This window comes from Trifolium pratense, linkage group LG2 (genome assembly GCF_020283565.1).
Source record: "Trifolium pratense cultivar HEN17-A07 linkage group LG2, ARS_RC_1.1, whole genome shotgun sequence".
In the NCBI taxonomy this organism is placed as follows: domain Eukaryota; kingdom Viridiplantae; phylum Streptophyta; class Magnoliopsida; order Fabales; family Fabaceae; genus Trifolium; species Trifolium pratense.
Window position 1 is genome coordinate 62282382 of NC_060060.1, and position 16854 is coordinate 62299235.

At 33.0% G+C, this 16854-nt stretch overlaps 1 protein-coding gene across 1 annotated transcript; it reads left to right on the forward strand.

The window, feature by feature from the left end:
* Positions 1-13139: 13139 nt before the first annotated feature.
* Positions 13140-14051, forward strand: LOC123909542. Its single transcript, XM_045960402.1, has one exon. The coding sequence runs from the start codon at positions 13220-13222 to the stop codon at positions 13454-13456; it is 237 nt and encodes a 78-aa protein (XP_045816358.1). The 5' UTR covers positions 13140-13219; the 3' UTR covers positions 13457-14051.
* The last annotated feature ends 2803 nt before the right edge of the window (positions 14052-16854 follow it).

Here is a 16854-nt window from a genome sequence, read left to right on the forward strand (position 1 = left end):
TCCAATGAGTGATGATTTATTCTTGAGTGAATTTAACTGATTCAATTGCGTCTAATGTCACGTGTTGCATACGAAATACTTTGATCCGACGAACTCTCGATCGTTTGAAAAACTTCTGAAACAAGATTCGAAAGAATTTTCTGAAATATTCCCCAACTAAATGTTCAAAAATATCGTTTTTAATACTTTTACCGTGATACGAATTTAGCACAATCCTCGTGGAGACGATATCTTAAATACTACTTGTCGACATTTGTATACTTGCAAATTGTCTATCAATAGTCATTAATGCCATCAAGGGCCTTGGCCCAGCGCTGGGGACTATATATACGAGACTCCATACCATTCACAAGGTACGTATAATCTTAGCACAGAAAACCTCACTCTCTTGAGCGTCGGAGTGCTTGCAGGTACACAACCCCCCTCCGCTTCAACAGGGGTTCACACAAGCTAAATGCCGGCGCGGTCGCATATTCTGATCAGGTAAGATCACACTCCAACCTTTCTCACAATCTTGGTTCTACACTCCAGGACCAAACTTGAATTAGACATCTACTTTGTGCATGAGAAAATTGTGTCGAAGCAACTTCATGTTTCAACTATAGATCAATCTGCTGATCCACTCACTAAGCCTCTCTTTCACCTTCAAATTATGCTACCATTTGAACCAAACTATTTAGGGTGATTCCTTGTCATGACCCTCCTGAGGGCCGGCCCGACAAATTTTGATGCCCCGAGCAAATTACATAAAGAGGCCTTGTCATGACCCTCCTCATGATTAAATTTTTTTTTATTAAATTTGTTTCAATAAGTGTTTCAATATTGCTATTAATTAGTTTATGTTTTGTTGTAATGGGTTTAACATCATATTGAAAAAATTGTCAAAGGCAAGAGTTGAACTTGCGCCCTTGACCTAAGTCTTTCCACTGCGCGCTGAACCGTTTATCATCTCTTGGTGTTTATTTCGGTAATAATACTTGGAATATTGCATTTAGGACGGATCTCAGAAATTTTTCAATTTTGAGACCCTAAAATGTTAAAATTCTAGATTATGGGTCTGTTTGCACTATCTCAGAGCCGGACCTGACCCTCCTTAAGTTTGTGGGGGCAAGTAAAATCTTACAAAAAATAAAAAAAGTCTGTCAAAAAATTATAATCATCAAAATGATAACTTTGGGGTAGGCAAAAAAAGTCAAAAACCAAACCGAACCGTCAAACTAAACTGAACCAAACCAAAAAAAAATTGAACCATAACTAATGGTTTTAAAACTGAACTTGGTTCGGTTCATGGTTATCAATTTTGTTCGGTTCGGTTTGGTTTAATGGCTTAGTTATTTTAGTGAAAAATTATTGTGGTTTGGTTAAAAATCATAAAACCGAACCACTTTAACAGTTCGGTTCGGTTCAATTCAAAAGATAAACAATTCAATTCGGTTCAGTTACTATAAATTTTGAAAATAGTTTGATTCAGTTCGATTTTCTTCCAAAATCGCCCCTATTAGATTTGTATCCAAAGCGCTCTCTCTATGCAATTCTGACGCATATTAATTAGAAAAACGTATAAACTCACCGTATCACCTATAACTTTATGTTGGCATACATACACCTATGCTAACTTTTATCTGATTTTCCTTTTTAAGTATTAAACAAGTGCAAAAAGAAAAGGAAGCATCATATCAAATAGCATAACAAATCTGTACCAAAAAAAAAATAGCATAACAAATTAACAATATTATTCATGATTACATTTCATTACAACCACAAAAAGGCGCTTAAAAGTTATATATATATATATATATATATATATATATATATATATATATATATATATATATATATATATATAGGGGTTTTCTAACTTAGACCCTAGTTAGGTCTAAGTTAGCAAGGTGCACCTTTTGAGTTGGACAAAAATACCTTTTTTTTTTTTTTTGAAACAATAGAGCAACTGGGGCATGTATGTAATTTGCATCATAAAAATACCCTTTTTTTTTTTTTTTGAAACAATAGAACAACTATTACATTTTTTAAATTTCTTCCAAATTTCGACCTCATTTTACGTGCGAATCGAACGCCGATTTCAAAAACTAATACCGGAAACCTTTGTAAAATTGAAAAACGATCAAAATCCATATAAGGAACGTCGAGTTTCGTTGAGTATTGAGGGAGATCGAACCGGGTCAAAAACCGGGTCGCACGACCCGTTTCTGCATAAAACGGGTGGGAGGGACGATGAACAGTGCGCGTCGCCCACGCCCACTCTCACCGGAGGCGCGTGGGGGAGCGTGCGGCCTCAGGGAGGCTCTATTTTTTTTTTATTTTTTCATAATAAAATAGTAGATAATATTCTGGAAATTTTGGTATATTGTATGAAATTTTTGGAGACTCGAAACTATTTTTAGTTAATTAAATGAGTAAAAAGGTAATTAAAAATATTATAATTCCATAAAAAATTTCCAAAATTTTATGTAAAGTACTATGAATTATTTAGAACCCTATTGTGTACCTCACTCTCCCTAGTTCAAGTCATGAAATTATTTTCACAAATTCCGCTGATTATTTAAAACCATTTAACAAATAATAATAATAATTTCATAGATTTGTACTCTGAAACCAATTGTTTTTTTATTTGTTTCTAATAAAATATTAGATAATATTCTGGAACTTTTGGTATATTTTATGAAATTTTTTGAGACCTGAAACTATTTTTCGTTAATTAAATGAGATAAAACGGTAATTAAAAACTATTGTTTGCTTCTGAAACCATTTAGCTGGAAGAATGGTTTCAGAGAGTTATACTGTGAAACCATTCTAGCAGTAAAATGGTTTCAGAAGCAAACAATTAAAAATCAACTCCCCTGAAACCATTCTATCAGTGAAATGGTTTCAAAGTACAACGCTCTGAAACCATTGTACCAGCTAAATGGTTTCAGAATGGTTTCAGAAGCAAACAATTAAGAAATTACTCACTGAAACCATTCTACCAGTAAAATGGTTTCAGAGAGTTATACTGTGAAACCATTCTACCAGCTAAATGGTTTCACAGTATTATATAAAGATAATTAAAGGTAGTGAAAAATTGAGTTTTTTTTTTGTGTCCAAATCAAACGAACCAAGTCTCTATTTGTAGACAAAAAAAAAATTATGAATTTTGGTATAAAAATAAAAAAATAAAAAATTAATTTACAACGAAATAATTGAGTTTAAAGTATTAAATGAAAAAAAAAACACGCCAACCACCCAACAGTTGACACGTGTCCTGCTTTTTTAAAATGAAATTTTCTCTCTCCAGGCGCAGATCTAGTGTGGTGCACGCGCTGGCTTATCATGGAGATGGATGATCTGGACTGTCTGATTGATCCGACAGCCATGATGAGATCATCTCTTGGCCGTCGGATGGAAATCAACGGTCTGTAACGGTGGTCCTGCGGTAGGCGCGCGACACTGGATCAGCGCCAATATGTTTTTTTTTTTTTTTTTAAAAAAAAAGAAAGGGTATTTTTGTCCAACTCAAAAGGTGCACCTTGCTAATTTAGACCCAACTGGGTCTAAATTAGCAGCCCCCATATATATATATATGAGCAATGCTATTGTCAGTTGTCACTCGTTCTAACACTCGCGTTCTAACCTCCGAAAGCTAAAACGAATATATACGATACAATACAACTTTGTATCCGATCAAACTTGAAGTACAATATGTACACATAAAATACCAATTGTACTGATCGCCCCTTATAAAGGATACTTCAGAATTAAGTTCTCATAAAGCAAGACAGCTTGAGAGCACAGTCTATTAAAAGAACAAGGAGTAGGAACTTTCTTAGAAGATATCGGCCTTCACACACGTCCATAGATTGGTCTGCCTTTTTATTTTAACCTGTTTTTTAGATGAAATACTATGATAATTTAGAGTTGAATCGAAAAACTAAGTGTCCAAATAGTTTCGCCTTGATAATCGAGTTTAAGGGTAGTTTATATTCAACACCACACCTTTCAAACCACCGAAGTGTTTTTTCTACAAAGGAAAAAACTGTGACACGTTAACCCCAAAGCGGACAATCTCTCGGAGATATAAACTTGATGTCGGATCGGAACATTAGTGTCGTCTGTGGCAAACGAACCCGCGCATGGTCGTGGGTCGACACACTTTAACCCCTTAGCCTCAATGGGAGGGCTATACTATTTCAGATATACCAAATAGTCTCACATCACTTGGTAATCAAGGCTAAGGGTAGTTTATATGCAACAACCATACCTTTCAGACCACCGAGACATCTTTTCTACAAAGGATAAAACCGTGACAGATTAATCCCAAAGCGAAAAAATCTCTCGAAAATGTGGAATGTTGTATCCGGAAGAGTAAGTAAAATCTAAAATATAATTATTTTACTAAGAATTTAAATTTAAATTTTAAAACGTACAGTTCGTTCTTAAGTGGAGTGCAAAGGTATGGCAACGGGGCGGGGACGGATTTTGTCCTCCCCAAATCCAAACCCATAAAGTTCGGGTTTCCCCAAATTCGTCCTAATTCCGAGCGGGGATAACCCCAAACCTATACCCAACGGGGTCGAGTATCCCCGACGGATTCGGATATCCCCGTTACGCCTCTTTCCACATGAATTAGGATTGTATTTTAATATTTTTTTTATTAAAACAAAAAGTTAAATGTCCAAAATTATTTTGTTTCAACGGTATTTTTTAAAATAAAGAAAAGAAATAGAGAAAATGGTTTGTTTAATACTCAAATTAAAATTAAAAATAAACATATGAATGTAATTTAAGAGATTGTTTACGGTTACTATTTTTTTTTTTCGTACATAAAGGGTTACTAATTTAAAAGAGGTGAAATCTAATTTTAGTATCAGTGGGGCGGGTTCGGAGATGGGTTCGGGTGGATATTGATGTCCCCATCACTACAAGAAAACATTCATTTACCGGCGGAAATTACTGGCGGTTTTGGCCCTCAGTAGCTTACTGGCGACCTAAGCCCCCAATAATTATATAAAACCGCCACAAACTAAACAAATAATATTTAAACAACAAAATTTAAACTTACTGGCGGACCTGGCCGCCAGAAACTGGGATTTCTGCTAGTGGCGGTCCAGGCCGCCACTACCTAAGCAAGAAGTCAAAAAAAAAAAAAAAAAACTGACGCCTTGAAAATTGTCCAGTCAATACTGGCGGCCTTGGCCACCACAAAAATGTTGGAAATATAAAAAATAGCCGTTGGACTATCGTCCTTGGACTTAGTGGCGGTTTTGACCGCCAACAATGTCCTTGAAGTTTGCCCAGCTATTAATGGCGGCCTGGGCCGCCGTAAAGTTGTTGGAATTTGAAAAAAAAATATGACCGTTGGGGCTTAGTGGCGGCTTTGACCGCCAATAAGCTCCAAGTCCAGTTTTCACGAATTTCATCCCCCTCTATATATATCTTCCTTCACTTCACAACTCTCATTTCCCACAATCTTTTCTCTATCTAAAATTTCTCCAACATCTCTCTAAAAATTCTCCAACTCTTTATCATTTCACTCTTGTTTTTCTTCATTTTGGTAAGTATTTCTCTAATATTTATGCAAGTTTAATATTTGATGTTTATATTGATATGATAAATTGTGTTTAGTTAGTTTTTAAATTTTAATGTAGCAAGTGTTATTTTGTTTGGCGATTTGTACATAGGAGTATAATGTAGACACCACTCTTTCTCAGCATAATAATGTAAGTTCAATTTTTTTTAAAAAAAACTTTATGAGTTGTTTTGTAATGTTATATATTTTTTTATTAATAGTTGTTTTTCTGTTTTTTATTTAAAGATTCATGGTTGGTTCGTCCGTTGTCGTGGTTGGGAGCTTAGTTTAAATAACTCCAAGTCAGACACTACCCGGCACAACAAGTAAATAATATTATTTGGTTTGTATAATATATATGTTTATGTGATCTTTTAAGCTTAGTATTTTTTTTGTTATTATTAAAATATATTGTTGGTTAATATGTTTAATGTGATGTTTTTGAAGTTATTCTCGCCGGTTATATGTTTAATGTGATGTTTAAAAGTTATATTTTTAATTTTTGTTAACAAAATTATTAGATCGTGTAAAAAGAAAAATAGTTATTAATATTTAACTTAACCACATGCATGTAAAATGATAATTATGTTTTAATTTTTATTTAAAAAAAAAGTGTTAAATTTTTTTTAAAAAAAATAAATAATAATGTTTTATATAATAATGAAATAAATACATGTCATATAGTTAATGTACTTTTTAATTGAATTTTTTTAAAGTCAAATAATAATTCTGTTTTAATTTTTGTTTAAGTGGAAAATGTTACATTTTTTATAAAAAAACAACAATTATGTTTTATATATTAATAAACGAAATACTAACAATTTAATTTTTTATTTAAATAAAAAATGTTTTTAAAATAAATAAATAAATAAATATGTTTTTTATATATTAATAAAATAAATACATGTCATATAGTTAATGTACTTTTTAATTGATAATTAAACAAAATACTTAAAACAATTTAATTTTTTATTTAAATAAAAAATGTTTTTAAAATAAATAAATAATTATGTTTTTTATATATTAATAAAATAAATACATGTCATATAGTTAATGTACTTTTTAATTGATAATTAAACAAAATTTTTAAAACAAATAAATTTTTCATTTAAATAAAAAAAAACGTAATTTAAAATAAATAAATAATTATGTTTTATATATTAATGAAATAAATACATGTCATATAGTTAATGTACTTTTTAATTGATAATTAAATAAAATACTTAAAACAATTAAATTTTGGCTAAATTGCACTTTTGGTCCCCTAAGTTTCAGAAACTTGCAATTTTGGCCCCTTATGTTTCAAAATAGCACTTATAGCCCCCTAAGTTTCAAAATGTTGCGATTTTGGCCCCCTATGTTTCAAAATAGCAATTTTGGCCCCCTAAGTTTCAGTAGTTGCGATTTTGGCCACCTATGTTTCAAAATAGCACTTTTGACCCCTATCTTTACCCCTTTTGCAAAAGGTCAATTTTGATCGAGTCAAAGTTGATGTGGCAAGTCACTTAAGTGACTCAGCTGCCACGTCAACATTTTTTTGTCATCTTATAATTAAAAAAACTAAAAGAATAAAAAAATAAAAGGAAGAAGTCACATGCTTTAAATTTATTCTTTCACTACGTTCAAAAAAAAAAAATTATTCTTTCACTAACACACATATATAATCTCAAATCCTAAAGAATTAACCAAATACTTCGTGACGTTTATTCAAAAGGATTTTTCACTATACGTAAAAAAAAAAAAACCTAATTCCAAATCCAAAAATAGGAAACAATGGAAATTGAAAACTCTTCGTGCTTTTTGTTATGTCTTTTTAATTATGTAATGACTTCATATATGTAATGACTTGATTTGTTATGTCATTTTGATTTAGAAAAGTGTCTTGAACTTCCATTTAGAAAAGTGTCTTGAACTTTCATTTTGCAAAAGGGGTAAACATAGGGGGCCAAAATTGCTATTTTGAAACATAGGAGGCCAAAATAGCAACTTTTTGAAATTTAGGGGGCCAAAAGTGCTATTTTAAAACATAGGGGGTCAAAATTGCAACTTCCTGAAACTTAGGGGGCCAAAAGTGCTATTTTGAAATATAGGGGACCAAAATCGCAACTTTCTAAAACTTAAGGGGCCAAAAGTGCAATTTAGCCTTAAATTTTTCATTTAAATAAAAAAAACGTAATTTAAAATAAATAAATAATTATGTTTTATATATTAATGAAATAAATACATGTCATATAGTTAATGTACTTTTTAATTGATAATTAAACAAAATACTTAAAACAATTAAATTTTTCATTTAAATAAAAAAAACATAATTTAAAATAAATAAATAGTTATGATTTATATATTAATGAAATAAATACATGTCATATAGTTAATGTACTTTTTAATTGATAATTAAACAAAATACTTAAAACAATTAAATTTTTCATTTAAATAAATAAATAGTTATGTTTTATATATAAATAAATGCATGTCATATAGTTAATGTACTTTTTAATTGAGTTTTTTTAAAGTCATATAATGATTGTGTTTCATTTTTTTTCTTAATAAATAAATGTTACATGGTTTTTTAAAATAATAAATGATTATGTTTAATAAACAAAATACTTATAAATACTTATAACTATTTAATTTTTTCTGTACCAAAAAAAAACAATTTAAGTTTTTATTCCAATAAAAAAAACGTTTATATAAATAAATGATTATACATGGAAGTCGATACCCCCTAATTGTAGATCTAATATGAAATAGATCTATAATATAATAGTCGTGTTGATATTGTATATTTATCCAGACATGGATCGTAGATGGATGTATGATCGTTATGAAGATGGAAAAAGAGGGCATGTTAAAGAAGTTTTTAAACTTGGGGTTCAGTTGTTTAATGATGCAGTAAAACAAAAGTCTGTTGTTATTAGGGAAGGGGGAATTAGGTGTCCTTGTGTGGTCCGTCAATGTAGACGTATTCGCAGCGTAGATGAAATTAAGTTTCATTTACATACTAAAGGATTTCAGCCGAATTATTGGGTTTGGACAAGTCATGGTGAATCCTTTACATCGGAGCAAGGTGCTTCATCAAGCAATACTGTATTACCTTCACAAAATTATCAGCATAATTACCCGGCAGAATTACCTTCACAAAATTATCAGCATTACCCGTTCAACATGATGAACAATATGATAAGTGATGGTCTTGGGTATAATGTGGTGAACGAGTTTGAAGATGAATATGAAGGAGATGAAGAGCCGAATGCCGAAGCTCGGAGATTTTTTTATCTTTTAAAAGAGACCAATGTACCGTTGTTTGAAGGTTCTACAGACTCGAAGTTAACAGTTTGTGTTAGACTTTTGGGTCTGAAGTCTCAATATCTAGTTCCAGAATTAGCCATGGACTTGATCGCGAAACTGGTGCTGGATACGACACCCATCTTCGCTCGCGGTGATTTGCCGCGAAGTTACTATGAGGCAAAGCAGCTAGTGTCAAAGCTAGGACTAGGAGTGAAGAGAATTGACTGTTGTGTTAACGGCTGTATGATATTTTATACCAATGAATTTGGTGTTAGTGACGGTGATTTACTTGAATGTAAATTTTGTGAAGAACCAAGATACCGTCAAACAAAAAATTCGAGGTCAAGTAGTAGAAAACCGACACCAAGAAAGACAATGTTCTATTTACCCATAGTATCAAGGTTGCAGAGGTTGTATGCATCATTGCAAACTGCCACAAAAATGACATGGCACTCTGCCACAATTTGAGTGTACACACTGGTGGTTCTACATCTGCTTCTACCTTGAGCATAAGGTTCACTCGGCAATATGGTCATCCACCAACTTTATGCCAAATGAATGTAATGCTGCATCAAAAACCAGATGGTTCTTGGGATACTGTAAAGGCTCAAAGGGCAAATATGAGTATATATATTTTTTTAATTAATAAATAATTGGTTATTTTGTATAATTTAATTAATTGGTATAATTTTATTTTTGAAGGATTTGATTAAGGGATATATCGAGGAACTCAAAGCTACCGAGGCTGCCCTTCCACTTGCTTTGCGGAAAACTGATGAAGAGCTACAAAATATGATATTAGACAAATTTGTGGAGTTTTCCGGGGGAGAGTATAAAGGTCGTATCCAAGGTCAGGGTAGTACGTCTTCGCTCATTCAGAGGACAACAAGAGGATATATGATGGATACTATGAGCGACTCTTATGACAGTACTGCCACCATGCCTACTGGTCGATCTCAACGTGTGGAAAGTATTGAAGAAGTGGAACAACGATTGAGAGCTGAACAACAACAATCAATTGCTTCTATGAGAGAAGAGTTGATGACACAGCTCAGGGCAGAACTCTCTAGGGGGATACCAGGACAATCAAACCAGCAACAGTTTCAGCAGCAACCATTTCAACAGCAGCAACCATTTCAGCAGCAGCAGCAACCAATTCAGCAGCAGTATCAACGTCCTAATCAATCACAACGTCAGCAAAATACCAACCATTTCAATTATATGACAGGTGTGAATTATGCAGTTCAACATATTCGGAACGTTGGAAGGAACTCACAGTCGTCCTACCAACCGGCAAGTCTTCATGAGGACCCGGCGGAAGAGGAGGGGTATCGACCCGGTGAAGTTGATTTGAACGTATCCTCTGACCTGGATGAGAATTTCTTTACTGGTCTCCAACATGAAACTTTATTGCAAGGGATGCTTGGGCCGCAGTGGCAGGCGATACTTGGAGACTTGGAAATTCCCGGTTTTACAGTTAGTCATGATTCCACTTCTCTGAATCAAGGTGGCATAAGTCCACTTGTCCAAAGTGGTGGAAATAGTCAAGGCAGAGGGGTAGGTTCTTCAACTGAAATTTCTATGGGCGGCGGTAGGGCAAGAGCCGGAAGGGCAAGTGTGGGAAGGGCAAGCGCCGGAAGGGCAATCGTGGGAAGGGGAAGCGGTGGAAGAACAAGTGCCGGAAGAAAAGGAAGGGGAAACGGTCAAAATGCATAACCTCCATTTGTGTTGTCGTATTAATTATTTTAGTAGTTTTATTTGTGAAAGTTCTTTAAGACAATTATCGTATTTGGTTTGTAACTTAAGACAAATTATCGGGTATTTTGTTTGTGTTGTATGACAATTATCGTATTTCGTCGTTTATTATTGAATTTTTAATTTATGTTGTTATTTTTGGGTCAACAAATTAATTTATGTTTAATTATTAATATTTTAAATAATTCTGTCTTATTTTTATATTAAATTAAAAAAGTTTTTTTAAAATAAATATAAACAAAATTATTAAAAACATTAAATTTTATATTTAAATAAATTAAAATGTTTTTTAAAGCAATTAATATTTAAAAAAAAGTTTTTTTAAAACAAAATAATTAATTAAAAACGTTTTTTTTTAAAAAAATTCGAATAGGCTGTAGTGGCGGTTCAAACCGTCACTAACTGGTCAAATTATGGGCAATATTAGTGGCGGTCCTGGCCGCCAGTAGGTCTGTCGCAAAGAACTGTCCTTTCTGACACTATATTTTGCGGCGGTCAAGGCCGCCAGTAACGACTTTGGTCTTTGAATTGACCGTTGTTACTTTGTGGTGGTCTGGGCCGCCAGTATGTGTCGTCATTGCAGTTTTCGACGGCTTAGGCCGCCAATAACATTACCGGCGCCTTATTTACTGGCGTATCGTGGCCCCAGTAAGCCGCCACTATTTACACTGTTTCTGGCGGTTTTTCCCCCTTACTGGGGGCTTTTGGCCGCCAATAATTGGCGTTTTTCTTGTAGTGCATTACCCGCCCCAACCCCATCTTTTAAAATTGGGAAAAACCCAAACTCGAATCCAAACTCAGTCAACTTGAGTTTTTCCAGTCAAAACGGGTAGGGTTTGGATGGGTAACCGCGGGTATGAGTTTTCAACAACTCTCAATTATTTTGAAAGAAATTGATAGTTAAAAAATGGAATTATATTTTTAGAATAATTCTTGAAAAAAAGAATGACATATAATTGGAGCCGGAGCGGAGAGTATATATTTTAATTAATTATGTATTTTATGTTACCATCAATTTCCAACACTTCTGGTTAATTATTCCCTAAAATTGAATAATAGTTAAAAATTACCGTAAATCAGACTCTCACCTCAATCAGACTCTCACCTCAATCAAATATGTTCCTGTAGTGTAAAATATGTATTAAAGAAAATCACATAATTTACTTCTTGAAAGATTATTTGAGTTATATTTTATTATTTTATGTTAAAATTTACACTGTTCGAGTATCCTTCTTTAATAAATTTAAGTTTGGTGTTTGTAACAGTTAAATACTTTAAGTTTTTTAAGTAACAAATATGTAATTTAAGTTTTTAACTTGTTGCACCGTTACCATATTTCAGTTATCCTACGTTTACAAAAACACTGACATGACCGTTAATTCTAATGTTAACCACGATGAATTTGAGGCCTAACTGAAAGGGTGGATAACTTGAAGAAGGGTAACAGTGCAACAAGTAATAAACTTAAAAAACCAATTTCTCAGCTAAAAAACTTAAAAAGATTAATTTGTTATATAAAAACCTTAAAAATCTAACCGTTAAAACGCAAAACTTAAAAAGACTTCTTAATACATTTGAGCCAAATTTTAATAGCAAGAACCGAAATAATAGGTTTGATTAGTAAAATTGTCCCTTAAAGTCATTTTTTGTTTCATATTGGTCCCTTATAGAAAAAAAGGTCCGAATAGGTCCCTTAAAGACATCTCCGTTAATCAGTTTGGTCCCTAAAAAAAGGTCTGAATAGAACCAAACTGATTAACGGATATGTCTTTAAGGGACCTATTCAGACATTTTTTTTTAAGAACCTATTCGGACCTTTTTTTTTTTTCTTTAAGTGATCAATCTGAAACCAAAAATATGTTTAAGCCGAAATAATATCATTCAAAAAATCCACACCCTCCGTTTTTTATATAGTTAGAAGGGAACACTCCACTATAATTACCAGATACATTTATCAGTAAAATCAATGGATACTTTGCTTGCACCAATAATAATATAGTAATTCAAATAACATTATTCTAATTATGCAGGCATTATATAAGAAAAAGAAAGCATCTTTAGTAGGGTAAAAAAGTGCTAGAAGGAACCAAAAAGTAGAGTTGGGCACTATACCAGCTAGGGGAGAAGAACTGTTCTGTGTCAGTTCATAAAGCAGAGGACCAAAACACTCATGCTTCTTTTTACAACCATTCTTATTAATTCGAAGAATCCATACCCTCCTTTTTTTTATTAGATGGTAAAACACAAAGTAATGAGCTTATTACACTAAAACGGAAAAAGATTGCCTGTTGTAACTGGTTAACGCAATTATAGTATCAACTGTCATGATTTATATGAATAGTCGGGATTATTTTGATGCACATGAATCATAGCCGTCCGATGTAAAATCAATGGACAAGATCAATTATTTCATATTACTGTGTTAATTGTGTACCGCAGAAAATCCAGGTCCCACTAAAACCATGTGCCTTCTTTTCCAACTCTATAAATACCAATAACTCCAATGCCTTATACTCACAACCAATTACAAATACATTACATCATAGTGTGAAACACAAACACAATACCTTATAGTTCAAGTTATCTACAAAAAAAACTAGAAGGGTGTGAAAAATGGGAGCTAAGAGGTCTTCTTCTTCTTCCTTATGCAATGTGTTCAAGGCATGTTTCTCAAGTGGAAACAATGATGAGTATTGGGAAGGTAGTGGAATTGGAAGAAGAATGTTTGCAAGTGATGAAGATAGAGGTTGTTTTGTTGCTGAACCTGGTATTGATAGGAAAGCTTCTGATTTCATTGCTAAATACTATGCTACTAGAGTCACTGATTCTCAAAGCCAATTTGCATCTTGAATTAATTAATTTCCTTTCTTTGTTGATTTTCTATTCCTGAAATAATTAGTAGCTATTTTTCCATCCTCTACTATGATCATTTGTAGTAGGATCTTGATTCTCTGCAGTCAAATTTTTTTATTGTCACTAAAGAAGTTATATCTCGGCTATTTGATGAATATCAAATGGTTTATATTTTGAATTTGTATTTTAAAATCAATTTTCTGAAGTTAGAATATATATTGTCTGATATTCATCAAATAGCCAAGATATAATGACTACGGTGACTACAAAATATTGACTGCATCAAACCGAACTGCGGAGCCATTTTTACTAGAGTGCATTCTTTTCGCGTTATAAAACACACTCATACTCAGATTTGAGTGTGTTTTACGTGAAACCAAACACATAATAAAGAAGCATGCAATCACCAATTTGAAGATATTTAGAGATGATTACAATAAAAAGTAATAACAAAAATTATGTAAGAATTAATCACTCTCGTGATGTTGTTCTTTCATTTGGTTGTAGTGATGTACTTGAGGAATGGATCATAAATAATGTAAAACTTTATTCTTTCATATATGTTGTGAGAGTTTTGATTTTGTAAGCTTTGTAAGAGACTATTTACTGTTTAGAAGTATGTAAGTTCATTTTGACAGTTACATTTTTTTTTCCTTTCTGTTTTAGCCATTTGACAGAAACTATTATCTATTTATCTTAAAAAGCTTATTAATTAAAATTATATATAAAGAAAAAATACATATTCTGATATGAATATCCAAGTCAAGATCTATAAATTTTCAAATGATATACATAAACATGTTTTAAATAAACATCGGTGACAGAGAAATCTGAGACTCGACATAATAATTTTTAATTTTGTGATAAACACAACACAACTGCAATTGAGGTTGCATTGCACATTTGCACCGGTCACATTTGACTGTAATCCTCTGTGTGAAAAGTAAAGATCAAACACCATTGTTGAAACTAAACAAAGGAATTAGAGCTTAAGCTATGAGGAAGAAGCTGAATTTGGCTTAGGCATTGAACAAGCCTTAAGCAAGAAGAAGAAAATTTTATTATTCACAAACTTAAGATGATTACAATGTACATCACTTATTAATACAAATCCAATGTGTAACTGTCATCTAACTAACTCTAACAGCTACAATACTAACCATTGGATCAAAACAGAAAACTAAAACTAACTATCTAACAATCAATTGGTTATGGAGGTTGGTTAGCTTGTAATGCAAGTAAATCTTTTATTGACTTTTAACTCCAATTTTGACATCCCCCCTCAAGCTGGAATAGATATCAATCATTCCAAGCTTGTCTTGTAGCATGTAAAATGGGCCTGGATGAAGTGATTTTGTCAGAATATCAGCCACCTGTTCTTTTGATGATACAGGAAGTAAATGAATGAGGCCTGTTTGCAATTTCTCTCTGACTACATGACAGTCCAACTCAATATGTTTAGTTCTTTCATGGAATACTGGGTTAGCAGCAATGTGAAGAGCTGATTTGTTATCACAATAGAGAACTATAGGTGTAGAGTGTGGAATGTTGAAATCGTGTAGTAAATATTTAAGCCACTGTGCCTCACATGTAGCTTGTGCTAAGGCCCTATACTCTGCTTCTGAAGATGATCTAGACACTACATTTTGTTTCTTGCTCTTCCAACTTATCAATGAGTTACCTAAAAAGAAACATAGACCTGTAGTGGATCTTCTAGTGTCTGGACAAGCACCCCAATCTGAATCTGAGAAGCCCTTTAAAACGAGTGATGAGTTAGCAGCAAAAAATAAACCTTGTCCTGGACAATTTTTGATATATTTCAACACATGTAACCCAGCCAGCATGTGTTCATTGGTTGGTGCAGCAAGAAATTGACTCAATTTACTAACAGCATAGGCAATTTCTGGTCTAGAATGAGTGAGATATAGCAATCTACCAATGAGTCTCCTATATGCAGTAAGATCAGATATAGCTTCACCAGATGCTGAATGCAATTGTAACTGTGGCTGCATTGGAGTAGTACATGGTTTGGCACCTAGAAGTCCTGTATCTTGAATTAAATCAAGTGCATACTTCCTTTGACATAAAGAAATGCCTGCTTGTGTCCTGGCCACTTCAAAACCTAAGAAATATTTGAGAATTCCAAGATCTTTAATACTAAACTTTTCATCCAATAAGGTTTTAATCTTTTGAATTTCTTCACTATCTGTCCCCCCTAAAACAAGATCATCAACATAAACTAAGATAACTGTAAATCCAGATGATGCTTGTTTTGTAAAGAGAGAATAATCGGATTTGGATTGAATGTATCCAGATGAGAGAAGAGTTTCAGTGAGTTTAGTATTCCACTGCCTGCTTGCTTGTTTAAGACCATATAATGATCTTTGAAGCTTGCAGACTAAGTTATTAGAGGGAAGGGCTAGACCAGGAGGTGGTTTCATGTACACTTCTTCATTGAGGTCTCCATGAAGAAAAGCTGTGTTAACATCAAGCTGATATAAAGGCCAGTTTTGTATGGCTGCAATAGCTAAGAACATTCTAATAGTAGTCATTTTAACAACAGGGCTGAATGTATCCATATAGTCAATACCCTCAGTTTGTGTATAACCCTTAGCTACTAATCTGGCTTTGTATCTCTCAATTGTGCCATTTGCATGAAGCTTCAGCTTGAAAACCCACTTACAACCAATAGCATGTTTATGTTTTGGTAATGGGACAAGTTTCCAAGTGTTATATTTTTCCAGAGCAGTTAACTCAGCTTTAATTGCTGCTTTCCAATTTGGATCACAAACAGCTTTCTCATAGCATGTAGGTTCAGATATGGTGGTGATATTTGAAATGTAATGATGGTGTGCAGAAGAGAGATGTTGATAAGAGATATATGAAGATATAGGATACTTACATTTAGAAGATGATGATGATGTATCCTTTGATGAATCATGAACTGCAGCATTAGTAAAGTTGCAGTAGTAATTTTTAGTAAGATATGGAGGAGGTTGAGTGACCCTATTAGATTTTCTAAGAGGTTCAGGTTGGATAATAGGTGAAGGAGGTGCATTATGAGATAAAGATGGTGAAATTGACAGATTTGGACTGTCATTGGTAGGATTATCTGAATTAGAAGTAATGTGTGGGGAAGCTGGTGGTGGTATAGAATGATTAGGATTTTGACTAATGAGATGATTTGAAGGATCATTAGGAAGTGAATTTGAAATGGTAAGTGGTGAGTTCAGGTCATTTGGGTGAGATGGGTCAAGAGAAGGATAATGACAATCAATGAAAGGATCATCAAACAAATAAGCATGACTATGTGATGTATGAGATTTGACTACATTATCTTGTGTTTTCTGAAAAGGAAAAATATGTTCAAAGAAAACCACATCTCTAGACACAAA